Here is a 15,796-nt window from a genome sequence, read left to right on the forward strand (position 1 = left end):
TACATGGGATGCTGGGGCAAACTCCTCTGAACGAACTTGAAACCAGCATTTAGAAGTGCCCATTTTGCCGCGTTTGCATGCCGCGTTTGCGTCTAGAAGCGTTTATTAAGATAACCTCATTAAGACCCTCCCCAAGCTCAAAAAACATTGTTATTTAACTATTTCAGCCATTTTGACCAGAGTGAGTAGCAGCAGCAGAGAGAGCAGCTGTATACTTGTATTTGCCTCTATTTCTGTGCTTTTTTTTTGCAATGGATCCCATAATGAGCATATGGGGCGGCAAGAAGCGTCACTGGTTCAAATCCCAACCATGACACTACCTGCTTGGAGTTTGCATGTTCTCCCTGTGCCTGCGTGGGTTTTCACCGGGTACTCCGGTTTCCTCCCGCACTCCAAAGACATGCTGGTAGGTTAATTGGATCCTGCCTAAATTGTCCCTAGTATGTATGAATGTGAGTTAGGGACCTTAGATTGTAAGCCCCTTGAGGGTAGGGACTGATGTGAATGTACAATGTATATGTAAAGTGCTGCGTAAATTGACGGTGCTATATAAGTACCTGAAATAAATAAAATAAATATGTGAGGAAATGCTCCTGACATTGCTGAGGTTAGAACGATGTAGAAAATTGCGTGCGAGGTCCAGAGTCAGAGTTGGTCGCTATTGGACCCATCCATTGATTGCGCAGCGAATGTCGGTAGGATATTTTTCCAACATGTACGTACAGCTGCGTACCTACCACAACAAATTTTTTAATTTCACATGCATGTCCATTGACACATTTGACCTTCTACTAGAAAAAGTACGACCCAGTCTGACACGCATGGACACCAAACATGAGGAAGAGTGTGTCACCAGAGAAACATCTGTTGGTGACGATCAGGTATGTGCATGTATATATATATGTGTGTGTGTGTGTGTGTGTGTGTGTGTGTGTGTGTGTGTGTGTGTGTGTGTGTATATATATATATATATATATATATATATATATATATATATATATATATATATATATATATATATATATATATATATATCTATAGATGTACAGATGTATTATTTTTGTTGTTCCTTTATTTTTTGAAAAAAAATATTGTCTATTTTATGCAAATTTAAACGTTAATTCAATTTTTTTATAATATATAACATTTTTTTGGCCATTTTTTAAAATATATCTTTAATAATTAAATATTAATTGATTAATATATTTATTGGAGCTGTATATGTAATTTCTTATTTTTTTTATTTATTTTGTATTTTTTATGCAAATATTTGTTGCAAAAATTATTATATATTCAATTTTTAAATTGTGCTTAATAAATATTTTTTTATTTTATTATTTTTTTTTAATTAAAACATTATATACTATTTTTTTTATTGTTTTTCCATCGTTTTCCATCATACTTTTGCTTTTTCTGGTCAAAAATATAGGGTACCTATAAAAACACTTTTAAACGAAAACGCGTCTAAATGCCGGTACCGCGTTTAGCCGCATTTAGTCGCGTTTGGCGTCTGAAACGTGGAAATCTTTGCCGTCTGAACCCATTTTTTTGCTTTCAAAGAAACGCTGTTAAACGCAACTGCCTAAAAGCAGCAATAAACGAGACTGTGTACATGGTCACATAGGATAACATTGAATGAGTTCAGGGGCAGTTGAAAAAAGTGTCCAACTGCCTCTGAACGTACGTTTAGCAGCGCCCCGTGTACACTGCTGCTGGTAAACTGACATTTAGGAGCAGTTGGCCATTTTTTTCAACTGCTCCTGAACTCTCCTCTGTTATCTTATTAGTACATGGGTTAGTTACATAGTTACATAGGTTGGACTTGATGGACTTGTGTCTTTTTTCAACCTCACCTACTATGTATATGTAACATGTACAATGGATCGTTTATAATCGTTCCTAGGCAGTTGAGTTTAGAAGGATTTTTTGGAAAGCAAAAAAAATGGGTTCAGACGGATGTTCAGAGGCATTTGAAACGCCAAATGCCTGTACACAATCTAGTCTTTTGTTTCTCTGTTATTTCTTTCCTTGTGTTTGTTTGCTTTGTTTTGGGTGTGTGTTTGATCACTATTTGTGTATTGATGCTTTTGTTTTTTTATTTTACTTTTTTCACTGTCTGTGTTCTTTTAGGCTTCATTCATGCCACCAGAATGGCTATAACCGCTGGCAGTGACTGCAGGAGAGGGAAAGGCCAGGGACTTTTTTTTTGGTTCCATAGACTTCAATGGATCAAAAACGTGTTTCGAAAAACGCAAAATGCACCTGGAATATGCAAACTGCAACCTGCATAGGTGTGAACCAGGCCTAAGACTGGGATGTCATTCACCACTTCCCGCCCCCCAGCCGTGGCGCGGCTCTCGTTCTGGGTGGACATCATATGACGGCCCTCCAGAACGACGGCGCGCAACGCAGTCTGACACACCGCTACACCGATCTCGGTAAAGAGCCTCTGACGGAGGCTTTTTACCACGTGATCAGCCACGTCCAATCATGGCTGATCACAATGTAAACAGGAAAATCTGTTGATTGGCTTTTCCTCACTCGCGTCTGACGCGAGTAAAGGAGAGCCAATTGGCTGCTCTCCTGACGGGGGGGGGGGTCTGTGCTGATTGTTTATCAGTGCAGCCCCCCCCCTCAGATGCCCGCCCAGGACCACAAGGATGCCGCCAGATCACCAGGGATGGCCACCACACTGGGCCACCAGGTATGCCACCCTAGACCACCAGGGAAATGCCAATCAGTGCCCAGTCAGCTGCCAATCAGTGCCCATCCCCAATGCCTGCCAGTGCCATCAGTGATGCCTAACAATGCCATCTATCAGTGCCGCATATCAGTGCCACGTATCAGTGCCCATCAGTGCCGCCTATCAGTGCCACCCATAAGTACCCATCAGTGCAGCCTTTCAGTGCCCAGTGTCGCCTATCAGTGCCCACCAGTGCAACCCATGAGTGCCTATCAGTGCCGCCTATCAATACCCATCAATGCTGCCTATCAGTGCCACCCATCAGTGCCACCTACCAGTGCCCATCGTCAGTGCCCGTCAGTGCCACCTCATTGGTGCTGCCTTATCAGTGCCCATCGGTGAAGGAGAAAACGTACTTATTTATAAAATTTTATAACAGAAACAAAAGAAAACCTCTATTTGTGGGAACGAAATGATAAAAATTCTGTTTGGGTACAGTGTTGGATGACCGCGCAATTGTCATTTAAACAGCGACAGCACTGAAAGCTGAAAATTGGCCTGGGCAGGAAGGGGGTGTAAGTGATCGGTATTAAAATAGTTAAAGTTCATGTGCGTGTAAAGGCAGGTGTCCGAATACTTTTGACAATATAGTGTGTATATATATATATATATATATATATATATATATATATATATATATATATATATATATACACACACACACATAATCTCATTTTGTTGCTTTGCTTTGAAATGAAGGCAGACACAGTTTTTGTTTTATCCAGCTGTATTTACTCAGTACAGCTTATAACATCCAAATAAAAGATATAACACCAACATGTGAGACATATTTTTAATAAAAGAATGTGGAGGTGGCCATCTTGGTAGGAGCAGGGTTTTGCTTCCTCGTGTCAGAGCCTCCAGCAAGGAGAAATTGCGTATATATACAACTATGAGGCTCTAGGCACACTTACATTCCAGGAAGGGCAATGCTATTTTTCAGAAGAAAAAAAGTTACATTTTTCAGTTTCCTCCAACACTCCAAAGACATACTGGTAGGTTAATTGACTTCTGTCTAAATTGGCCCTAAGTATGAATGTGATTTAGCAACCTTATATTGTAAGCTCCCTGAGGGCAGGGACTGATGCAAATATGTAAAGTGCTGCGTAAATTGACTGCGCTACATAAATACTATATTACTATAGTAATAAATACTGACAACACACAGGATTTTTTTTGACTGAATGGTGTCAGCCATGCCCAGTGCCTTTTTTCTAAACTACTTAATACCTCCCACTGTCTTCATCTCCACAACATATGGTGTAATTGTTCTGCAGTCCAAGATAAGAACTGGGAGGGTGACAAAAACTCCATAACACATGAAGCATGCACAGTACAGCTCTGGATTTCTGACAAGATCAACAGGTATTTTTTGCTTGTATCAAACAGACACAACAAAAAGCTTTTAATGGTATGATTAATGTTATTAAAAATAATGCTCTTTCCTTTTCAATCTGCAGCACTGTAATTTTCTGCAAAATGCAATATAGCAACCAGATAACTTGTGTACACAGGCGGTGTATAGCACCCCCACCCCCCCCCCCCCCCCCAGAAATGTCATTTCCTGCTTGTGTGATTGGTTCACTGATTTTCCCTGAAGTTTGCTATAAGATACAAGTCAGATTTTGGGCATCCTCTGCAACAAAAGTTTAATTTTTGGTGAGATCCTTAGGAGCTTACACTTTACAATATAAAAGGAAGAAAAGTACTGTTACAAGTGAAGAGGGCTAGTGGGACCCTGGTCATAAGAGCTCGCACTTTACAATATAACGGGAGACAAGCACTGTTAGAAGACAAGAGGGTTAGTAGGTCCCTGGTCACCAAAGCTTGCACTTTACAATATAAAGCTAATGGGTCAATAGCGTTTCTGTCTTCACGGCGGCTCAGGAAGAACGAGGTGCAGGACTTAGGTCTGATCGCTCTCTAGCATACAATACAAGAGAAGAGGGTTATGACCCTGGTCATAGGAGCTTACAATTTACAATATAAAAGGGAGACAAGTACTAATATAGGCCATGAGGGTTAGTAGTGCCCTAGTCATAGGAGCTTGCAATTTACAATATGAAATGGGAGACAAGTACTAATATAGGCCATGAGGGTTAGTAGTGCCCTAGTCATAGGAGCTTGCAATTTACAATATGAAATGGGAGACAAGTACTAATATAGGCCATGAGGGTTAGCAGGGCCCTGGTCATAGGAGTTTGCAATTTACAATATAAAGAGAGACAGTGCCATTGTAATACAAGAGAAGAGGGTTAGTAGGACCCTGGTCACAAGAGCTTACAATTTACAATATAAATGGAGACAGTGCTATTATGAAACAAGAGGCTTACTAGAATCCTGGTCACAAAAGCTTACAAGGGAGACAGTACTGTTATAAGACAGGAGGGTTAGAAGGACCCTGGTCATAGGAGCTTACAATTTACAACATAAAGGGAGACAGTATTATTGAAATACAAGACAAGCACGTTAGTAAGACCTTGGTCATAGGAGCTTGCAATTTACTATATAAATGGAGACAGTACTGTTACAAGACAAGGGGGTTAGTAGGACTCTGGTCAAAAAGAGCTTACAATCTAAAAGTGAGCTAATACGTTAATAGCATTCCCATCTTTGCTGTGGCTCGGGAAAAACGCTTGTGTAGGTCCAGTAATTAAGTTGCCCTCTAGTGAAGCTTTCTTTTCTCCCAATTAATACCAAATTATCCTCACTAAACACACAATCACCCCTCTGGCTGTAGGATCTATTCGTGTTCTGGAGGATCAATACAATGACACCAATCCGATGTCTGACCTCAGGCGCACACTGACACATTTCCATTTAAACTTTTAAAGCAAGCCATTGTATTTCTGCAGCAAGTTTTCATCCTTATCTGTCCAAGTGTTTGCCTTGCACAGATAAGTCTATCAGTTGTGTTGACAGCAGAACAATTCCCCTTACCTTCCAATGTGAATGGAGAGGATTAGGTCCTCTGTCCTGGCATCTGTGTATGTAAATCCAAGAACTAGGAGAAGCTTTGCAGAGTCCACTGACTTCAGCTTTGTAGATCCAGAGCAGGTAAAGGGAAAGGCTGATGTGCCCGGGGTCTGGTGTAGTTGTGTGTTTGACAGCAGAGTGAAGCTCTATTACTGGGAGCTGCATGAGGGTGGAAGGGGAGGAGGAGGGCTGGGTGCATTGTACAGGGGCTGGCAGATAGATCGCATATCTCACCATTTGCTTTCCACACTTCTTGGCTTTTGACAACTCCTTTCAATGGTTTTAACACAGAAAAGAAAAACATAAATAAATAAAATAAAAATAAATAATAAACATTTATATAATTTTATTTTTTATTTAATGTTTTTATTTTTATATATATATATATATATATATATATATATATATATATATATATATATATATATATAAAATAAAAATAAAAAGTAACATTGATGTTACTTTAAATAAAATAAAAATGAATAATAAACAATTATATAGTTTTATTTTTATTTAATATATATATATATATATATATATATATATATATATATATATATATATATATATATATATATATATATATGTAACATTGATGTTTAAACCAACCACATCAATATTAATCTGCACATTAAATCAGTATTAAACCCCAAAATAAAAATGTAATATATTGCAACTTAATAATCCTTAACCCCTTCCTTCCCAGCCCCAACACCCCTTCAAAAGGGTTTTTGCACCCGGGGGGGGCATTAAAAGCTACCCGATCGCAGGATTACTGTGATTGGCTGTTGCATAATCAGAAACCGGTCAGTTTTCATTAATGCGGGTGGGAGTTTAAAAGATCAAAAGTACTCTAAGAAAAATTTGTTTCATTTGTGATTTTTAGATCAACATGGAGGTACCATATATGGTTAGATGTGTGTTCAAACGTTCGTTAAAAAAAAAGAAAAAAAATCATTCACTAAAACATCCGATCTTTCCATCATTGAGTCAACTCATTTTGTAAAAAAAAAAAAAAAAAAAAACACACACATTCACAGTTAGGACTTCATTCATTCGAGAAAAAAATGTCTTCCAGCTCCTTTGAAATTTCCCGTCATTGCAGTGGAAAATTAACATCGATTTCTCTGTACTAACCATTAGAAAATAGAATGTATAATGTGACAAGTGTGAAAACTCAAATCAATGCGCCCTCCTTGAGTTCCTCCTTACTAGTTAAAATAGAATGTATGCTGTGAAAATTGGGATGTTCTACTGCTGTATGGCCAGCTTTAGCTTTAAAGGGGTTTTAACCCCTCGTGTTTTTTCATCTTAATGCATCCTATACATTAAGGTGAAAACATTTCTGACACTGACCAGCCCCCCGTTTTAATCACCTAAACCCGTTCGTTCCCACAGCGGAGACGCGCTCTAACTCTCTGCCTGTTGTCTCAGCTCTTGATTGGATAGAGTGATAGCAGCGCAGCCATTGGCTCCCGCTGCTGTCAATCAAATCTAATGACGTGGGAGGAAGGGGGCAGGGCCGAGTCCGGCATTCTGTGTCTATGGATGCAAATGCACAACTCGGGAGTAGGGTTGCCACCTGTACAAGAATGACCCGGACAGTCCGGGTTTTGACAGCTGTGCCCGGGTTTCTCTCCTCCTGAAACCCGGACACAGCAGCATAGGCCCCAGCCAGTATGGGAAGTGGGTGTTCATACCTCCAGCCCACCAGCAGCATAGCCCCCCGCTCCTGTAGCTGACTGCGCTCCGTCCTGTGTCTGGCCAGCAGCGCACCCCCCTCCTGTCGCTGGATTCACACTCTCCTGCCAACAGCACCTGACCCCCCGATGGCTCCTGTCCTGTGGCTTCAGTGGTGAGCGTTCCCCTCCATCCTCCTCTCATTGTGTGCTCTCTTCCCCCAGCACCAAGCCAGCCCCCCTCCTCTCTGTCAGCCCCCCTCCTCCCTACCAGCCCCTCCGTCGGCCACCCTCCTCTTCTGTCAGCCACCCCCTCCTATCTGTCAGCCCCCCTCCCCTCTGTCAACCCCCTCCTCCTCTCTGTCAGCCCCCCTCCTCTCTGTCAGCCCCCCTCCTCCCTTCCAGCCCCCCCCTCCTCCGTCGGCAACCCTCCTCTTCTGTCAGCCGCCCCTCCTCTCTGTCAGCCCCCCTCCTCTCTATCAGCCCTCCCTCCTCTCTGTCAGCCCCCCCTCCTTTCTGTCAGCCCCCCTCCTCTCTGTCAGCTGCTCACCTCCTCTCTGTCGGCCTCCCTCCTCTGTCAGCCACTCCCCTCCTCTGTCAGCCCCCCTCCTCTCTGTCAGCCGCTCACCTCCTCTCTGTCGGCCCCCCTCCTCTGTCAGCCACTCCCCTCCTCTGTCAGCCCCCCTCCTCTCTGTCAGCCCCCCCTCCTCTCTGTCAGCTACTCACCTCCTCTCTGTCGGCCCCCCTCCTCTGTCAGCCACTCCCCTCCTCTGTCAGCCCCCCTCCTCTGTCAGCTACCTTCTTCCCCCGCTCCAGCGGGGCTAATGTCCTGCAGCCGGGTCACAATGCACTGTCTTGTCTGTGCTCTCTCTCTCCCACCCAGCCGCCGGCGCCGATGCTGCCAGAGACAGTGAATGGAGGGCCACTGGACTGATATCCTAGCAACCAGGGACGCTTTTGCAGGAGAAAGCATGGTATTACAGACTCCGCCCCCTAACAGGTTCACGCAAACACATATCTTTGCAGCGGCTCCTGAAAGGTAATGCCGTGTACACACGGGTGGACTTTTCAACCGGACTGGTCTGACAGGACGAATCCGTCGGACAATCCGACCGTGTGTGGGCTTCATCGGACCTACAGTGGACTTTTTCGGGTGAAAATCAGACGGACTTTAGATTTGAAACATGTTTCAAATCTTTCCGACGGACTCGAGTCCGGTTGAAAAATCTGCTCATCTGTATGCTAGTCCGACGGACAAAAACCGACGCTAGGGCAGATATTGGCTACTGGCTATCAACTTCCTTATTTTAGTCCGGTCGTACGTCATCACGTACGAATCCGTCGGACTTTGGTGTGATCGTGTGTAGGCAAGTCCGTTCGTTTGAAAGTCTGTCGAAAGTCCGTAAAAAGTTCATTGAAAGTCCGTCGGAAAGACCGTCGGATCTTTGATGCTGAAAAGTCCGCCCGTGTGTACACCTCATAAGGGGTTTTTTGTCTCGCTGTAATGGAGGTCTCTATTGAGGGGGCACAGGCACTGTCTGATATTTAATCTGTTATTTTCTTCTCTATTTGTGGGGTGCCTGTGGATTGAATTTTTTTGGCTTTTTTTTGTAATTGAAAGGTGCTTGAAAGGGTTGTAGTGCACAGTGCCACTTTGTGAACAGTTTGTATGGGGTTTGGTTCAGTAGAGCTGATTCAGGTTTTTGGATGGAGGTACACTGCCCTACTGACACCATCCACTGCTCTACTGACACCATCCACTGCTCTACTGACACCATCCACTGCCCTACTGACACCGTCCTCTGCTCTACTGACACCGTCCTCTGCTCTACTGACACCGTCCTCTGCCCTATTGACACCGTCCACTGCCCTACTGACACCGTCCACTGCCCTACTGACACCGTCCACTGCCCTACTGACACCGTCCACTGCCCTACTGACACCGTCCACTGCTCTACTGACACCGTCCACTGCCCTACTGACACCGTCCACTGCCCTACTGACACCGTCCACTGCCCTACTGACACTATCCACTGCTCTACTGACACCGTCCACTGCTCTAATGACACCGTCCACTGCTCTAATGACACCGTCTACTGCCCTACTGACACCGTCCTCTGCCCTACTGACACCGTCCTCTGCTCTACTGACACCGTCCTCTGCTCTACTGACACCGTCCACTGCTCTACTGACACCGTCCTCTGCTCTACTGACACCGTCCACTGCTCTACTGACACCGTCCACTGCTCTACTGACACCGTCCACTGATCTTCTGACACCGTCCACTGCTCTACTGACACCATCCACTGCTCTACTGACACCATCCACTGCTCTACTGACACCGTCCACTGATCTTCTGACACCATCCACTGCTCTATTGACACCGTCCTCTGCTCTACTGACACCGTCATCTGCTCTACTGACGCCATCCACTGATCTTCTGACACCGTCCTCTGCCCTACTGACACCGTCCACTGCTCTACTGGCTGACAGTGTCCACTTTTAAGGTAGGCTAGTTTCATATTTTAACTGACATTTCTTTTATTAATCGAATCATATTTCATGGGTACACAAATGCTTTTGTTTTATTTAACCATGCCCCTTTAAGTCCCCCCCCACTCTTAATGTAATTTGGCCACAGCCACTGTTCACCGTAGAACACCTCATTACTACTCTCTTTGGGTAACCCAAAAGGTGTCCCAGGTATTTTACAATCCTGTAGTGTGTACTACAAAAAAATTGCCGTGAGCCGTGAAAGTATTTGGGTTTGGCTTGAAGAAAAGGTGGCAACCCTACTTGAGAGCGCTTCTCCTAGGGGGTTTCCAGATGCCAGGAGGAGCCACGAGCACCGCCGGGGGGGCCCCAGAAGATGTGGATTGGGGCAACTCTGTGCAAAACGAACTGCACAGTGGAGGTAAGTATGATATGTTTGTTTTTTTAAAACAAGGGTTTAGTAACCTTTTAAAGTCTTATGGATTAAGGTGAAAAAACACCTGGCAGTCACCAGCCCCCCAGCCTCCCCCCGTTCCCCCAGCCCCCCGTTTTACTTACCTGAGCCCTGGAATTTCACCCGGGGGAGACGTGCTCTTCTCTGCCCGGGGTACCACCTCTCAATTGGATAGATTGATAGCAGCGCAGCCATTGGCTCCCGCTGCTGTCAATCAAATCCAATGACGCAGCTGCCGGGGGGCTGGGCGGAGTCTGGCATTTGTGTCTATGGACGCAAATGCTGGACTCGGGAGCGCGCCCCCAAAGTAACCCCCCCTGGGAGAGTGCTGCTCCTAGGGGGTTATAAGATGCAGAGAGGAGCCACGAGAGCTGCCGGGGGACTCCAGAAGACCAGGTTCGGGGCCACTCTGTGCAAAACAAACTGCACAGTGAAGGTAAGTATGATATGTTTCTTATTTTAAAAAAAAAAAAAAAAAAAAACTTGAACCTTTACTATCACTTTGGGGCTTCATGCATACCTCCCAACTTTTTGAGATGGGAATGAGGGACACCTATCAGCAAACGTATACAGGCATAGGACACACCCCTTGTCACGCCCCCTTAAAGGAGAATTGTACAAAAATAACAAGATTGGTTAAATCCACAAGTGCTTTTTTTTTAACACTACTATTCCTTTATATTGGCTTTTAGAATTTACAAATGAAGCAATTTAGAAATCAGATGAAAGGTTTAGCGCTGGAAAACACTTTTTGAAAGATAAAAAGGTGCATTTTATATACATCTATATGGATCAGACCAAAATGAGGGACAAATGAGGAGGAATGAGGCAAATTTCAAATAGTCAAAAATTAAAAACACTGTAAACAAAACGTGGCAAAATGGACATTTTTAAACGTGGATTACTATCTGTCAAGTTAAATCATTCAGGAGAGGTTGTAAAACGTCCCGTGTACATTAAGCCTAATGCCGCGTATACACAACCGGACTTTCCGGCAGAAAAAGGTCCGACGGAATCATTCCGTCGGGCATTCCGATCGTGTGTGGGCTTCATCGGACTTTTCCTTTCTAAAATTCTGACAGACCTAGAAATAGAACATGTTTCAAATCTTTCCAACGGAATCAGTTCCTATCGGGAAAACCGCTCGTCTGTATGCTATTCCGACAGACCAAAAACGACACAAGGGCAGCTATTGGCTACTGGCTATTGATCTTCCTTTTTCTAGTCCGGTCGTACGTCATCGCGTTCTAAATGATCGGACTTTGGTATGATCGTGTGTAGGCTAGTCCGTTTCAGCGGAACTCCATCGGAGTCTATTCTGACGGAAAGTCCGGTCGTGTGTACGCAGCATAACCCAATCTAGTCTTTTGTTTCTCTCTGTTATTTCTTTCCGTGTGTTTGCTTTGTTTTGGGTGTGTGTTTGATCACTATTTGTGTACTGTTGCTTTCGTTTTTTTATTGTACTTTTTTCACTGTCTGTGTTCTTTTAGGCTTCATTCATACCACAGGAATGGCTATGGCTGCTGTCAGTGACTGCAAGAGAGAAACCCAGACAGATAGATTGACTTCAGTACAACCAGCCTGTCTTGCTGAACCATCTGAATTGCGATCAGTCTTTGGCCAGCTTAAAGTGGAGTTCAACTCAAAAGTGGAACTTCCACTTAGCCGTCTCCTCCCCCACTTCGGTGCCACATTTGGCACCTTTCGGGGGGGGGGGGAGGGAGAGGGGAACAGGTACCTGTTTTTGACAGGTACCGGTTCCCAGTTCCGGAGACGGCACCACGGCGCCGTCTCTCCGAAGTTCGGCCTCCTCCTTGTTCCTCCGCCGCTGGACCAATTAGAAAGTGCAGCGCGTTTTGCGCATGTGCAGTAGGGGGCCGGCTGTGAAGCCAAAAGGCTTCACTGCCGGGTTCCCTTACCAGGAATGGAGGCGGCTGCACCCGACAGCCGATCTGAAGATTGGCTGGGGTGCCAACATCACGGCTCCCTGGACAGGTAAGTGTCCTATTATTAAAAGTCAGCAGCTGCAGTATTTGTCTTTGTATTGTATTTGAAGGCGGTTTCCATCTTCATTGTGGGCATTTGAAGCCCACAAGCATGTATTTCCTGGATGCGGTGAATGCTGTGCTCCCAGCATTCACTGAGGTGTTGTGATGACGCTGTTGCACAATGCATGCTGGGAAGCCTGAGACTAGCTCCCAGGGGACTGTGGGAGGTCTGGGAGAGGCTAGAAACACGCCTACTCCCATGGGAGGAAAACCAGGAAGTGCTAAGAAGATTAGAAAAAAAAAGGTAATTACGGCGATTTAAATTTTTTTACACAGCATGTCAGCATCTAGGCAAGGAAGAGAATGCATAGAGATAATGTTCAAAATTTGGGTGGAACCCCGCTTTAAGTATGCAGAAATATTACATCCTGGAGTCCAGCTTTAATTAAGAATGTAGCAACATTATTCTCTGAATGTATATACTCTGCTTTAATTATAAGCAGACATGATCTGCATATGATGCTAGTTAAAGCAACTTAAAAAAAATTAAATAAACATTGCACCCCTATTATCCATTTGTTAGCCCCAATTAACTCCTTTTCCCCATAGTTATTATTTTTCTGCTGTTCTTTCCTCTATCTTTTAAAACCATATATACAATATATTACCAAAAGTATTGGGACACCTGCCTTTACACGCACATGAACTTTAATGGCATCCTAGTCTTAGTCCGTAGGGTTCAATATTGCGTTGGCCCACCCTTTGCAGCTATAACAGCTTCAACTCTACTGGGAAGGCTGTCCCACAAGGTTTAGGAGTGTGTCTATGGGAATGTTTGACCATTCTTCCAGAAGCTCCTTTATAAGGTCAGGCACTGATGTGGACGAGAAGGCCTGGCTCACAGTCTCCGCTTTAATTTATCCTAAAGGTGTTCTATCGGGTTGAGGTCAGGACTCTGGGCAGGCCAGTCAAGTTCCTCCACCCCAAACTCGCTCATCCATGTCTTTATGGACCTTGCTTTGTGCACTGGTCCAAATCATTTGGTGGAGGGGGGATTATTGTGTGGGGGTGTTTTTCAGGGGTTGGGCTGGGCTCCTTAGTTCCCGTGAAGGTAACTCTTATGTCGCGTACACACGATCAGACATTCCCACAAAAAAATCCTGGATTTATTTCCAACGGATGTTGGCTCAAACTTGTCTTGCATACACATGGTCGCACAAATGTTGTCGGAAATTCCGATCGCCAAGAACGCAGTGACGTACAACACATACAACAAGCCGAGAAAAATGAAGTTCAATAGCCAGTGCGGCTCTTCTGCTTGATTCCGAGCATGTGTGGAATTTTGCGCGTCGGAATTGTGTACACACGATCGGAATTTACGACAACGGATTTTGTTGTTGGAAAATTTGAGATCCAGCTCTCAAATTTTTGTTGTCTGAAATTCCGACAACAAATGTCCGATGGAGCCTACACACGGTCGGAATTTCCGATAACAAGCTCTCATCGAACATTTGTTGTCGCAAATTCCGACCGTGTGTAAGCGGCATTAAAGTGTCAGCATACCCAGATGTTTTGGACAATTTCATGCTCCCAACTTTGTGGGAAGAGTTTGGGGATGGCCCCTTCCTGTTCCAACATGACTGAGCACCAGTGCACAAAGCAAGGTCCATAAAAGACATGGATGAGTGAGTTTGGGGTGGAGGAACGTGACTTGCCTGTACAGAGTCCTGGCCTCAACCTGATAGAAAATCTTTGCAATATATTAAAGCGGAGACTGCGAGCTAGACCTTTTCGTCCACATAAGTGCCTGACCTCACAAATGCGCTTCTGGAAGAATAGTCAAACATTCCCATAGGCACACTCCTAAACCTTGTGGAGAGTCTTCCCAGTAGAGCTGAAGCTGTTATAGCTGCAAAGGGTGGGCCAACTCAATATTGAACCCTACGGATTAAGACCGGGACGCCATTAAAGTTCAGGTATATATATATACACACACACACACACACACACACACACACACTATATTGTCAAAAAGGAATATATATATATATATATATATATATATATATATATATATATATATATATATATACACATATACATATAAAATATACACACACATATACAGTGGGTATATAAAATAATTGCCCCCTTTTAAAATAATTACATTTTGTTGCTTTGCAGCCTGTAATGAAGGTAGACACAGTTTTTGTTTTATCCAGCTGTATTTAATCAGTGCAGCTTATAACATCCAAGTGAAAGATATAACACCAACATGTGAGAAAAATTATTTAAAAAAAGAATGTGGAGGTGGCCATCTTGGTAGGGACAGGGTTTTGCTTCCTCATGTCAGAGCCTCCAGCAAGGAGCCTCCCATATACAACTATGAGGCTCTAGGCACACTTACATTCTAGGTCTAGGAAGGGCAATGCTATTTTTCAGAAGACAAAAGGTCACATTTTTCAGTTTCCTCCAACACTCCAAAGACATACTGGTAGGTTATTGACTTCTGTCTAAATTGGCCCTAAGTATGAATGTGAGTTAGCAACCTTATATTGTAAGCTCCCTGAGGGCAGGGACTGATGCAAATCAATGTAAATATGTATAAGTGCTGTGTAAATTGATGGCGCTATCTAAATACTATATAAACTATAATACTATAGTAATAATGACTGACAACATGCAGGATTTTTTTTTTGAAAGAATGGTGTCAGCCATGCCCAGTGCCATTTGCTAAACTACTTAAAGCGGAGTTCTGCTTTAAAAAAAATAATAAAGTCAGCAGCTACAAATACTGCAGCTGCTGACTTTTAATAATCGGACACTTACCTGTCCCAGCGTCTAGCAATGCAAGGGAATGAAGCCCCGCTCGTCTCCCCCCCTCTTCTCTGTGGGGCCGGGATTGTAACTGTGGATGCCCGGCTGTGGCTTCACAGCCAAGCACCCACTGCGCATGCACAAGCCGTGCGCAGCGACTGGCTGGGCAATCATCTGGAACCTGTGACGTGTCCCAGATGATTGCCAAGAGGGAGGGGGGAGAGGTGAATTCCCTTCCGGTGCCGTGGTGCGCCGTGAGGAAGTGGGAGCTGGAACCCTTTAAAAAGAGGGTACCGGCTCCCCCCCAAAAAAATGACATGCCAAATGTGGCATGTCAGGGGGTCACCTCCCTTAAAGCGGAAGTTCCATTTTTGGGTGGAACTCCGCTTTAATACCTCCCACTGTCCTCATCTCCACAACATATGGTGTAATTGTTCTGCAGTCCAAGATAAGAACTGGGAGGGTGACAAAAACTCCATGAGATAACACATGAAGCATGCACAGTACAGCTCTGGATTTCTGACAAGATCAACAGGTATTTTTCCTTTTCAATATGCAGCTCTGTAATTTTCTGTAAAATGCAATATAGCAACATGATAACTTGTGTACACAGGTGGTTTAGAGAACGCCCCCCCACCTCCCAGAA

General features: G+C 44.1%; 1 protein-coding gene across 1 annotated transcript in view; it reads right to left on the minus strand.

The window, feature by feature from the left end:
- AVPR2 (arginine vasopressin receptor 2) overlaps nt 1-5,903 on the minus strand; it is a 218,021-nt gene extending 212,118 nt beyond the window's left edge. Inside the window, exon 1 of the mRNA XM_073600296.1 lies at nt 5,684-5,903. Coding sequence (XP_073456397.1) covers nt 5,684-5,884 — 201 coding nt within the window. The 5' untranslated portion in view covers nt 5,885-5,903. The remainder of the gene's footprint in view (nt 1-5,683) is intronic.
- Nucleotides 5,904-15,796: the final 9,893 nt, after the last annotated feature.

Source organism: Aquarana catesbeiana, linkage group LG09, assembly GCF_042186555.1.
Source record: "Aquarana catesbeiana isolate 2022-GZ linkage group LG09, ASM4218655v1, whole genome shotgun sequence".
In the NCBI taxonomy this organism is placed as follows: domain Eukaryota; kingdom Metazoa; phylum Chordata; class Amphibia; order Anura; family Ranidae; genus Aquarana; species Aquarana catesbeiana.